The sequence below is a fragment of the Dermacentor silvarum genome, chromosome 9 (assembly GCF_013339745.2).
Source record: "Dermacentor silvarum isolate Dsil-2018 chromosome 9, BIME_Dsil_1.4, whole genome shotgun sequence".
NCBI lineage: Eukaryota > Metazoa > Arthropoda > Arachnida > Ixodida > Ixodidae > Dermacentor > Dermacentor silvarum.
The window spans coordinates 133,158,523-133,171,705 of NC_051162.1; the positions used below are offsets into that span (position 1 = coordinate 133,158,523).

General features: G+C 47.3%; 1 protein-coding gene across 1 annotated transcript in view; it reads right to left on the bottom strand.

The window, feature by feature from the left end:
- Positions 1-512: 512 nt before the first annotated feature.
- The window catches only part of LOC119464393 (thyrostimulin alpha-2 subunit), a 74,172-nt gene continuing 61,501 nt past the window's right edge, over positions 513-13,183 (bottom strand). The window contains exon 4 of the mRNA XM_037725336.2: positions 513-1,199. Within this exon, the coding sequence (XP_037581264.1) occupies positions 1,107-1,199 (93 nt within the window). The 3' untranslated portion in view covers positions 513-1,106. The remainder of the gene's footprint in view (positions 1,200-13,183) is intronic.

The window sequence follows — 13,183 nt, forward strand, 5'->3', positions numbered from 1 at the left end:
TGGCGCAAGGGGAACTGGTCACTCACTCTCCCACGCGAAAGCAAGAAAGCGGGTAGGCAGCGCGGGAGGGAGGGAGGGAGGGGGGGGGGGGGCAAGCTTTTACTCTGCCAACAACTGTGATTGTACTTTGCCCGGCTGTGGCGGTCGCCCACACCGTATCTTAAAAGCGATCTCCACACGGCTCTGACCTCTGTATGCGCTGTGCATTCGCCGCTCAGTTTCCGTTGAAGCGATAGACCGCACAAACCTTCGCCCGCTGCGGCGGCTGCGCTTGCTGCCAGCGTTTTGATAGTCGTTGTCTGCGGTCATTCAGTGTGGTCTATTTATGTTTGCTTGTGTGCGCTGACACCACGCTTGTTAATTCAGTTAGTAAGCGAATGTGTCCAAGTTTATGCAGCCGATAAAAGTAATATCCCTACTCCGAATAGCTCACTACTAATTTGCTATGACAATTGATGCTTCGACTTTCGGGCAGAACTGAGACATTTTTTTAATGCAGAGACATTCGGCTACAACAATTTATAATACTTTATTATCACGGACATCCAACTTCTGACACTTGTACACAAGACAGGTAGAGTGTGTAGCTTGTTCATCGTTTGTATTTCTCTGCTACACACAAAACTGCGGCCGAAATGTACTGCAGACTTATACATTCAACAACCGGAATAACAAAATTAGAATTCAAGAAGCTTGCGTGTGCTATATAACCTAGTCACAGCTGTCACAAAGAAATATAGATTCCTGGCATGTCCCAAGCATCATTAAATAAATAAATATTAGGAGCAGAAATCCAATAATTAAGTGCGGCAGTGCTATGGACCGCCGCCAGAAAGACTGAAAGGTCAGGATGAATCATCCAGCATTGTCGGACTATAGCGAGCCGGTCAGTGAGGATATCGGGGCTCTCGCTTTTCAGTATTAGAGTACATGATTTATTCGCACGACGTAAAGATGCCTGTTGTAGTTAAAATAGAGCCACAGTTTGAAGGACGACGTGTTCGATCATAAATATTCCGTGACCAGCTGTGTGCGTGCAGAGAAGGAAATGTGGCAAAGGGATGGTGCCGCATCGACGGCCATCCAACTGTCGAGGAGGAACTTGGTCAGTTCTTCTTGCAGTGGAAGCAGGCGCAGCTTTTGGCCGACTTGAAGACCAGGTCTCTGTGGCCGTCTAGGCAGCGGACCTGCACTTTGACCTGCGTCAGGAGAAGCGTAAAAAGTGCATGCATGTGATTTTAGTACGTGGGATGTCATACGTAAACATGCTAAATTGATAAATAAGAAATTTTTACCTTCAGCAAATGAAAATAATTATGTGTATTATATAGGGTGTATTTATACGCGGCTATTTGTGCTGACTAAGCACACTGCTTTGTAACACTGAGGGTACACTGCACACACTAAAGTGTACAAAACTTCATTGTGTCCTCGTTGTCATAAATAGGGGCAAGAATCTTGTCAAGCTGCAAACAAGCAGATTTTAGTTCTTGTCCCAGCGTTTATTTTTTGTAAATGAATGAATGCGAAATAAACACTCGTTCCAGCTACAGATGTGTGGAGCAATGTTCCAGGTGATAGGCACAGGTTCGTGGAACACTGTTCCGCATAACAGGGACTATTGTACTGGAACACAGATCCACATAGTTATTGCTACGTGTATTTAACCAGTAGGAGACTAAAATATATGAAATGCCGTTCCATATATTTGTGGTATTTTGTGGAACGCCCATCCACTCATTTACGAGGAAAATATTAGCAAAATTTTTCCACTCATAGCAGGAGCCTAAGTGAAACGAATTTAAGAGGGTATATAGTAATCGTGATGTTTCATTACTCAGCTACCTGCGGAAATATGTCCGCATCGAAACACCAAAGAAAAATTTCATGTTTTATGAGATAAAATGAACAAAAATGAAAACAATAGAGAAAACCACGCAGTAGCAAAAGATTAGCTTGGCGAATTGGTGACGAAATATTTTTGGAAACGCTGAGCGTGTAATAAAATATAACAGATTTTTACGTCTTGTAATAAAATGGAGGAAACGCGAATAAATAATTAAAAAAATAGTGGGCCGTACTTAGCTAGACCCAGACACACATGCAGATAAAATGTTGATTGCATTCCTTAAGTAATACAGATGCCTAGAAAATCATTGCTCCTAAAGATGTTCTATTCAATGTCAAGCCGGAAATGCCGACGCCCATGCTAAATAGCTGCACTTTTGCCGCCAGGTTTACGCCATTGAGAAACTTGCAACGTCATCTTTTACCGCCTCCTGCGTATAATGCAACAACGACATTCCATGCAGCACGATGGAGACTTAAACTTTACCTAATTAAACCTGCAGGTTATCAAAGCGATACTGCATGCCTAAATTTAATCACCTGCGCCGGCAAGGTCTTACACGGGGTAATGCTCGCAAACACGCAGGAATTGGGATGTGGGCACCGCTCGGCTATAAGAAAAAAAGCCCAAGTAACTAAATGCATTTAGTCATGTAATCACCATAGAAATAGCTGGGCAGGAAGGCCAGCTGAAGATTTACTACACGTTTCGGTTACCTGTAGCGGGATTCTATAGTGTGTTAAGTCTAACTAGACATGATCCGCCTAAGCTGACCGGTGAGGTGCAGCAACGTGCAGAATAAATTTAGAATTGGCGGAATGGCAGTAACTGGAAGCGATGGCATTGATGTATCAAAACTCGCAAAGGTTTCAAGATTTTTTTTTCTCTAGAGAGCAGTGTGGGCGTCATTAGCCTTCACTTTCGCCTTTATGTTTTGGCGCTGTTGCGAAAAGCGAGAGCTCACGACACTTCAGAATGACAGTTGCTGAGCATAATTTGAGCTTGGGACATCAAAGTGAAAAATAATGTATTCTTATTATCCTTATGCAAGGAGAACGCCAGCAAAATTTCAAACAGGAAGAATTCGAGAGGCAGATATATAGACTAAGCGACAGGAAGGTGTCTGGTGCTTGAGTGCTCATTTCGCTTTGTCTCCGTCTGCCTCTCGAATTTTTCTTGCTTCACATTTTGCTGGCATTCTCCTAGTCTAACCACGTACCAACTAGCCTCACAATATAGGCAATATTCTTGGACTGTGGCCTTCTCCAGACATTGCACAGAGAGTTATGAGACAAATGGCTTCGCTGGGGAAATTATAAAGTGTTTAATGAGGCACAGGGCTCATCTGCAGTACAGGGCAAGTCGATGGGGGATCCCACGCTCTCAGCACCCACGCGTGAATGAATCAACTTCTTCTTTGGAAGTTGTAACAGACGGAGTTGTGTACTGCGCGGAATTACTTAATTGCCATCGTGCAACCTAGCCCCAAAGTATTGGTAGTGTGCAGGTGCTTGAACATTATGTTGTTTTCCAAACTCGCACACGTGCCTGACAACACGTCGTGCATTACACATCTATGTTTTTTTTCTGTTTCCATGTGCGTGCGCATTTTTTTCGAGTAATTTACACCAGTCATAGCGCAAATTAGCCCGCATACAACTGAAATGGGGCTGCAGGGACCCCAGGCTTCTAGTCTTTCCCCTTCATCTTCCAAGTTAAATCAATCTTTCTACAGCGACAGCCTTTGGAAGTAAAGCAGATAAAGAAATGCGCCTAGTCATCAAGTGGGCAGAAAGGTGAGGTAATTAGCCTAATTAACGTAGTTCTTCCATGGCGGCATGTTGCGTGTGAAAGATTCACGGCGGGAAGGCGCTGGAATAATTACGACCACGCAGACAGTGTTCTCAATGCTACGCTAGAAGAACGGGCCAGATGCGGTAATACATTTAATTTATTTTTTTCAAGGTGGAAAGGTCGTGGCCAGAGACAGGGGTCGATCACGTTACCCCATGCTCAAAGACGGGTCTGCTGAGCTGCATAAACGGGGCGCGAATGACATGCAGGCACCGAGCCTTCCTGAAAGACCTGGTTAAAAACGTTCCACTAATTCTTGCCTCGTCAAAGGCTTTCGCGATCCTTTCCTGAACGGACTGCGGACGGACTGACGGACTGCGTCTGATAATTTTGTTGGCTTGAGTTCTTCCCTTTGTAGTCCCTTCATGTTTTGTTTGTCTCATACATCTCATGGCGAAGCAACAGTTCTGCGTTTTGTATTTGTTGTGGTTGTTGTCGTTGTCGTCGTCGTCTGGGTTCCGTCCCAGACTATGTTCAGCGTTTGGCCGTTAATGCGTAACTGTATGTGGGACCTGTATATGTGTTCGTCCGGCGGCTTTCTTGAAAGTGCTGAATAATGTTTCCAGCACGGTTCCCGTAGCAGTGACTGGCCAGACTATGCCTTCCTGCTTTTCTTATGTCCCTCTTGGTTTTCTTTTTTTTTTTTCACTTTGAAGGCGTAGGCTGAAAATTGAAGGATTATGTAGGATTGTAGGATTTTGGGTCATGAGGAACGCCGAGATGGATGGTTTATTTTGACCACCTGGGGTTATTTAACGCCAACCCAAGGGTCGTGCATGATTGTTTTCGTAATTCGCCTCCATCGAAATCTGCCATCGCGGCTGTGAATCGAACCCGCGACCTCGTGCTAAGCAGCAAAACGCCACAGCCACTGAGCCACCGCGACGGGTAGGGCGTACTGGTGTTTTATTCAAAGCTTGTTCAAAGTAAATTTGGGATATCCGGTTAAAAAGCGGCCTTCCTTCTTATAATTATTTATATACATTTGCTAAGCAATAGCAGGGACATTAAACATTCGTAAAGCAGACGATATTCTAACGTTCCTTGTCATCTACAAATGTTCCGGGAGCTAAAGCAACAGATAACGCATAGATAACCGGTAATTGAGCGTTTGGTCTAAGCCAGTGTCCACGAGGGAAGCTAAGAGTGTTCTCGTTGCGTGCAAACGACTTGTGCATGTTGCGTGTATTATGGCATAGTGTGCTTGTGTCTGTCGTGTGCTTTTGCACTATGCATGAATACGTCAATTCGCATGTAACCCTTCACCTTGTGATCTGTAAGTATAGCACATGCATTCTCCAGCACCCATTAGAAAACGTCTCGTTATTTTTTCTCTAAAGCGACGCAAAAAATAGTGTTAAGTTATGTTCTCCTGCATCGCATAAAGGTCAGGCTTTCCACGTGGTCCCATAACTGCCGCTGCTTCCGTGGCAGCGGGATCGATGGCGACATTATGGCTTGGTTGGTAGTTGCTCATAATGAGGGCCGCGCTGGGCTCAGCCTGCTCTGCAGAACTGTTCTTAAGCGCCGCTCTTAATGAGAGTAGCTTTCGTTCGCACAGCGCCTAAATGAAAGCGTGGCAGGGCAAGCGATCAAGGACGCGACAGCTTCGACACTATTTCTATCACGGAAAATAAAATTGCGGTGCTTTCAGAGGCAGGAAAAAGAAAAAGCGAAGAAGCCGTGAAGCTGACCAGCGAATTGTTCTTAGTTCTTTTTTTTTTAAATATGATATTTAGATGTGGACACCCTCGATTGGAGCCGGCTCCACTCCAAATGATAAAAAAAAACTACGAAAAAACAAACCATGTAACACACTGACGCTACAAGTCGATTGACATAATTAAGTTATACACGTGCACACGCGCACGCACGCGCACGCACGCACACGCATGCACGCACACGCGCGCACACACGCGCACACACACCTAAGTCAATTGTAACATATATAAAGAAACTTTATTTGACTGGAATGATATTTTAACGAGCGGTGGTCGGAGCCCCTCAGTCCAGGGCCCCACTGCCCTCTGCCACCTACCTGACCTGGCTAATTAAGGACTTTTGTCCTGCCAAGTCGTAACGGGCGAGTAGTGCCTCCCACTGCTCGATTGTGATAGTATTAGTTGGCCAATATGAGGGTGCTTAGTACATACACTAGGTTACATGTATTAGGGCAGGTATGGTATGCCACCGCACCAAGGGCGCATGGCCCCATAGCGAGTGGGATACATGGCGTTCAGGACTTTTAGATGGGGGAATACCCCGGTCTGTATTTTGCGCCAATCGGCGGCCTCTTCCCCGCTAAGTTGTGGGTGAGGCGGCGGGTATTTTCTGCGGACTCCGCGCTGATGAGCAAGAATGTCCTTGACATTTAAATTGATAGAATTTTGTGAGGGATAGTGTGAGGGATTGGGGTTCGAAGAGGACGCCATTGCTCGGTTAGCAGACGCTCGTGCTAACGCGTTAGCCTGTTCGTTCCCCTGTACCCCCGCGTGTCCCGGGCACCAGAGTAGGCGATGGCGGTGGTTGAACGATTTGGGGATTATCGAGAGGCTCGCCGAAGTCACGTGCCCCTTAAGAAACATGCAACATGTTTCCCGAGAGTCAGTGACCACGACCGAGTCCCTTTCCGAACGCTCCGCATAAGCGAGCGCGATCGCCACTGCTAACATTTCGGCCGAGGTGGGGGAGCCCGCCGTGGCCGACGCGGTAATTTGCTGCTGGCTGATCACGTTCACGACTGCCAGGGCGTACCTCCTTTGGTAGAGCTGCCCGGTAGCCTCTGCATACGCAGATGCGTCCGTGTAGTACGTATTGTATCTACCGTTATTGGAGTACATCGATTGAATAAGTTGTGCGCGTGCTTTTCGCCTTTCCTTGTTGTACTCGGGATGCATGTTCTTGGGAATTGGAGCTACTGTAATTTTGGATCTCGCCGAAGGAGGGAGAGGTACGGCCTGTTCGGTGAGATAAATCGGGTATGCTGGGATATTAAGTCGAGCCAATATTGCCCTACTAGTTTTTGTGAAGCTGAGGCGCTGCCTCTGTCGCATCAGAGTGGCCTGCCTCAGTTCGTCGAAAGTATTATGTACTCCCAAAGCTAGCATGCGCTCCGTGGAGGTACATTTAGGCAGGCCCAGAGCCGCCTTGAAAGCTGTTCGAATTATCATGTTGGCATGCATGCCTTTCATCTTCCCTGTTCAGGATTTGGTACGGTAAGCCATACGTGATTCGACTAACCACTAAGGCATGTACGAGCCTTAGGGTATCGAATACTATCGATTTCTCGCATTCCCGCCTTTCTATACGTAACTCGACGTATAATTTGGGCTATGCTGTGGGTTGCGGATTTGAGTGTTTTGAACGTCTTTGCTGCTCTCCCGCCGCTCTGAAGCCACAAACCCAGGACTCGCACCGTAGGTACCTCTGGAACCATTTGGCCCTCAACCACAATGTTAATCGGCCCTCTGGATTTGTAGCCTTTCGCTTGTATGCGGATGACCTCGGATTTTTCGGGCGCGCACTTCAGGCCGCTCGTTCGGGAAAATTTCTTCACCGCTAATACCGCCGGTAATACCGTTAATGCCGTTAATACCGCCGGTAATACCGGAAATACCGATAATACCGTCGGTAATATCGTCTGCGTAAAGCGTGTAACCTAGGTCGGGTATCCGATCGAGATCGCGCGCGAGGCGACACATCGCCATGTTGAAGAGCAGAGGAGATATTATCGCTCCTTGAAGGGTTCCTTTGCTCGCCATTTTAAAAATCTGCGATGTGCTTTGGCCAATACTGACGCTGGCCTCGCAGTTGGAAAGAAACGCCCTTATGTATTTGTAGGTGCGCTCACCACAACCCGAGAGTTCGAGTTCCTCGAGTATTGTGCCGTGAGATACATTGTCGAAGGCTCCATTGAGGTCTAGTGCTAGGACTAGTCTCTCGTCACCGTACGGCATATTGGTTAGAATTTCGTCCCTAAGTAGGAGGAACGCGTCTTGACAAGATAAACATTTGCGAAATCCTATCATGGAGTCTGGAAATTGTCACATAAATTCACTGAAGACAGGTCACAAAACTTGTCACATAAAATACACTGAAACGTAGTCGCCCCATAAATATGCAAAGGACAAGGCACCATTAGGATAACGGAGCAAGGCGGCAAGCTCACGGGAAGTCAGTGCAGCCTATTGTGCGTGCTCGCGTGAGGGCAGCGGCTTATGTCGTTCCAATTCTGAAGGCTCCAGTTGGCTGCCGAACTATCACTGTTGCCATCGAAGCAGCACTGCGGATCGAAGTTTCTCCGGCTGCTGTCCTCTTTTCGGACAGTACCCCTCCATCTATTACGGCTCGGTCACGGGCTCGGTGTAGCGTACACTTACCGATATCTTCATAAGCTCGTACAGGAGCAAAATATTGACTGTTGCGTCTGTGACACTTTAGAGACAATATCGCGCCAGCTGCGTGCGTGCGTGCGTGCGTGCGTGCGTGTAGGGCACTCAAGTTTACGCAGGACCATCTGACTCCCTCCTCTCTTCGGAGGAGATGACTTTGGGCGCATGGACGTAGGTTGACCATGCCCAGCGGGTCAAAAGATCACACTGTGACCTTCTATGCGAGACTAGCTTAGACGCTTGTCTTAAGAACGTGTGTGGAGTGAATTCGAATGTAAAAAGTGTGTGTAAGCGAGAACATTACGTGGGGACGCATTACTTTCCTGTGTAGTGCTAGTGCCAATACAGCGTATTGAGCAATGTGTATACATTTCATTGAACTATTGTATCGCCACCTACCCCCTCTCCCTGTCTCTCTCCTTTAGCGCTGTGCGAAATGTATGGCCGGCTAGACACGCGCACACCCGGCCGAACTCTCCTCCTTTTTCTTCATTAAAATGGCTCTCCTTCTGCTCCTTCGGGAAGGGCAATGCTGCATGGTAATGACTACAAAGCAAATTGCGACTTCACAAGCACGCTCACGCTGTTAAAGAACTACGTAACCTCGGGTCTACTATCGTTTTCCGTTGGGTATAGCCTCGCATAATGACGTAACAGGCAACGAGGTTACTGACCGTCTTGCGCCGTCAGCGTTTTGTAGCTCATACTAACGAAGAAAGCACCTCAGAGCGCAAAGGGAGATGAAGCAGACTGTGTTAAGCCACTTACCGTCGTTGTGGTATCTACATACCTAACCTTGTGTGACAAAGGCGCGTCGCAGAGCTGAAGCCGCCTACATTTATTGCACCTACACGGAGTTCCCCATTGCTGTACTAGGTATTCATGGAGTGGAACTGGAGAGCTTCGAAGCAGCAGGGTTTCGACTACTCCGGAGGCGTACTGCATTCTCTATTCATAGTGCAAGTGTTTGAACACTTCCTTAGATTTGCGATTGATGCTTATTTCATTGTTTGCTCGAGCTGCTTTTCTTTACCTGAACGCACAGATTTGAGGTGCCTTGTCGTTAAAAAAAACCCTTTGGCGACATGAATGTTTCCTTTAAGTGTCTTTAATGGCGCTAGCCCCTAGACCTTATGTTAACGCACGTCCTTCCCCTACCGTGCACACACAGAGGAGCAACTGACGACGTGGCCAAACGTTCTGGCGGAGGGCGCGTTAGGACACGAACAATGAATGGCTCATACCCCCAGATACGCGGCCTCCCCATTACGACGACTGAAGAGAAGTGAAATTCTACGCTGGAGGGATGAGCGCCAACGAGCCAGCTGTGGAAGACGACGACGACGTTCGAGCCATTGCTGATGGTGATAGTTGATATCATAATGATGACAAAGACATGACAGGTAATTGGCCCTTTCCGTAACTAAACTTATGCTCCTATATCATATCTATCTTATACAACTCTTGAGCAATCACCTCCTTTTAGATGGGTTTTTATTATTCTCACAGTTTCAGGGACATGTCAACTTCTGGTTGCCTGAGGGCCCCTTCCGGTGTGCTCCTTGAGAAACATAATGCGGCTAGGTGATAGCGCCATAAAAATTAAAGTCTGTGAGCATTTGCGTGCCAAAACCACGATATGATTATGAGGCACACAGTAGTGGCATTAATTTTGACCACCTGGGGTTCTTTAACCTCCAACGAACGCATGGTACAGGGGTGTTTTTGCATTTCGCCCCCATCAAAATGCGGTCGCCGCGGACGGGATTTGAACCCGCGACCTCTGGCTCAGCAGCGCAACGCCAAAGCCAGCACTGCGGGTGCGTGCCTTGTCGTAGCCACTGCGTTGCTCAACGATTCAAGCGTCGGCGTTAGTGCTCGCATTATTAGGTGTATACGCGCGTGCAATTCTATTCATTTGCTCATTTCCTCGCGTCATTCTTGCTCATCCATTAGACGAACAAGTGTTGTGGAAAAGCCGACGACGAAAGTTGCGAACATTTACAGTATCGTCAAACCACAACCGGCGCAAACTCTGCCATGGCGTTGCAAGATAGAAGTTAGCACGTCATCGTATTCCTCTGCGTACTGTCAAGCTCTTGATGACATTAACCAATATTTTTTATTGCTCCGAATTTGATACAGTGTGCACTGATCAATGAAGCGTATACAAAAAGACCCCATGCGACAGCACGAGTCACATTGTACTACTGCGAAGGCCTTAAACGTTTACGACTGAGGTGTTTGTTTTTGAGCTGTCGATTGAATGGTAAACTCATCGGGCAGGCTATAGCTGGGCAGTACGAAGCATGTTTCACCCAGTTTCGATCCCGTCATCTAACCGGTATGTGTTGTGATAGGCGGGCGAAGAAATCAACGACCGTATTGGCAAGACTAAGTTGGCCTTCAGCCAGTGATAACCTCCTCCTCTCAAAGAAGCGCCCAAATGTTATGGACCCGGGACACGGCCGCCTATCGAAGGTGGTATGCACTGAAGAAAGTGTTCAGAACCGCGACTCTGGCTTACTGATATCCGCGTTACCTTATTTTCCCGCCACCTCCGACACAGCACCGACATTTAGAAGGCAACCTCTTACTAGCAAATAAAGTGGCACCGCGCAGTCCCATCACAGGGATGCCCCCGTGCCGCAACTTCAGCGAGTGCTTCGATTTCACGGCAGCCGAAGGTGTGTGGGAGCACTCGCGTCGCAACATCGATCGCCAGAGAGGCCTGCATTGTGCGTCACGCGTTGATTAGCGAGCGGCCGTAACGCACTCGTGTGCTGTGACCACACGACCTATCGGGCGCGCACCTTTCACGAGTCTGTGCGATTTATGACACCTTCATCGGTATACGTGATTCTCGAGAGCAGTTATTCATTGCTTGTCTTCTATAAATATCTCGAGTGAAACACATGTTGCTCAATTGAGAAAAATTCGCAAGCTCACGTGGGCAAAGATGCCAGCCGTGGTTAGTCTCCCCTACTCTCTACACATCGGCTCTTCACCTTACCTGCATACACTATATGTAACAGTGTGATCGGGCATGCAATTCTGAATTCCTCAAATACCTCTCCATGGTCGCTAGCTGGGCGATTGCATAGGTGACACGGAAAGAGGACATTTTTCTGTCCTGCTCTGAAATGACGCGCCCGCGAGGTTTCGTGTCGCACAGATAATCTCCGCTCTCCCTACATAATGCTTTCAATCTGCGTCCATGGGCTCGCAGTTCGCAGAACTATCGCAGCGTGTGGTTTCATTTTCCACGTAACCCAGTAACCTCGCAGCCGGCTCACCTTCCCTCCCACGCTAATGATTTTTTTTCCTTCGCTCGTCTATGGAATGTGTATCAATTTGCGCCGGCTAGTTCGACACGTAACACGCGCGCCGCCCGCGACATTTATACACGCCGGTGTCCAACCGTTAAGCCTAACGCTGCGAGTCGCGCGTTCGGGTGAGGTGGGGCATACCGCCTGCGCTATATATTTATGGCTCGCCGCTCGCGTGCCGTCTGGAATGCAGTAAAGGTGTATTAGCTCCGTTGGCCCCCTCTGCGATGCGCTGAGCGGCGACGCGTCAGGTGGCTGCATTCTATTGGCTAGATTAGTGTACGGCGATGGACCGAATCTTCGCCGCCACCGCAAATGAAAGTGGCGCGAAATGACGGCCCAACCGACACGTGCGTGGGCCTGCGTGTCTCAGACATACGAAGAGTGTTTTCTGAGTATACGACAAAGAAAACACAGAATTGCAATGACGGACAGTATACATTGATTTGCCTAAACTTCGTTCTTCTGTCTTCGAATATGGCTTCGTGACTATGCAAGCTGGTGAACCTCGAAGGAAATATTGCGTTGTAAATGCAATGATTCGCCATGATTGTGCATGTGCGCAGATTAATATTGCCTTGCTGTAATTAGAAATCAATGATTGCTCGCAAATTAACAAAGAAAACGCGCGATGAATAACGCCAAGGAACGTCTACGAGCAGCAAGATTATACAAATCCCCTGTATGACAGCTGCATACCCCATATATAACAGCTGTATACGATCGCAGCTTAAGAGTTTCCTCTAGTAATCGTTGTGGCAAACCCTACGGGAATTCCGCGTTACTAAGTTTCAACCGAATTAAAAAAAAAAACTTAGCTTTCACAGATGGAGAATGTATAACTGGAATACTGACAGCTGCCTAATTATCAAGAACCCGCACGAGAGAGTCAGTTCCTAAAGAACTGCTCGAAAAGTGCACCACGAAATGAATCAGTGTTCCTGAAATTAACTCATTCTTTCTCTTTTAATTTGATCTCTCCCCCCCCCCCCCCTCCTCCCATGTACATCTTGCGGCATAATTCAAAAGGAATTGGAAAGGCCTCTTTTTAGGATGAAATCCAGGTACAAAGGACTATGAATGTGTCCATTGGCGAATCCAGTCGTACGGCTGGGGTGTTGCGTACGAGGCAGTAAAATGACAGCTGGGAGAGACGATCGCTATCTGCGAATTCATGGTCCTCTCTTTTTGCACGCGCTACTCGTATTGCGTGAAATACTTTGTCACACTCAAGGAGGGCTAGCGATGGTCGCTGCTCGTTTAGACGCAGTCTCTATGTTGATCAAATAAATTCAGGCCGCGGTGGCCGCATTTCGATAGTTGCGAACTGCAAAAACGCCTGTGTGCCGTGCATTGGGTGAACCTCCAGGTTGTCAAAATTAATCCGGAGCCCCTCGCATATGGCGTGCCTCAATATCATATCGTCGTTTTGCCTCTCACTGCTACTTGATGTGCTGCTGCTTTTAAGTATAGTGAAGCTCGAGAAAAGATATTGTGACCTGCCAATGTTTTTTTTTTCTGTTTTTCACTAATAAAGATACACGATGACAGACTTTTCATACCCTTCTTCTGTGAAATCTAATTTGTGACCACGAGCTCAATCAAACATATTTCTTTTTCAGGCAATATACCATGCTAGTATTGTGTTGAGGCGCTGTAGCCAATTTAAATAAATTAAAAGACAGCAATCTACGAACGGTATTTGTTGTAAGACATATAGGTGTGCTTTTGTTCATAATTATTGCTTCACGAATGGACCT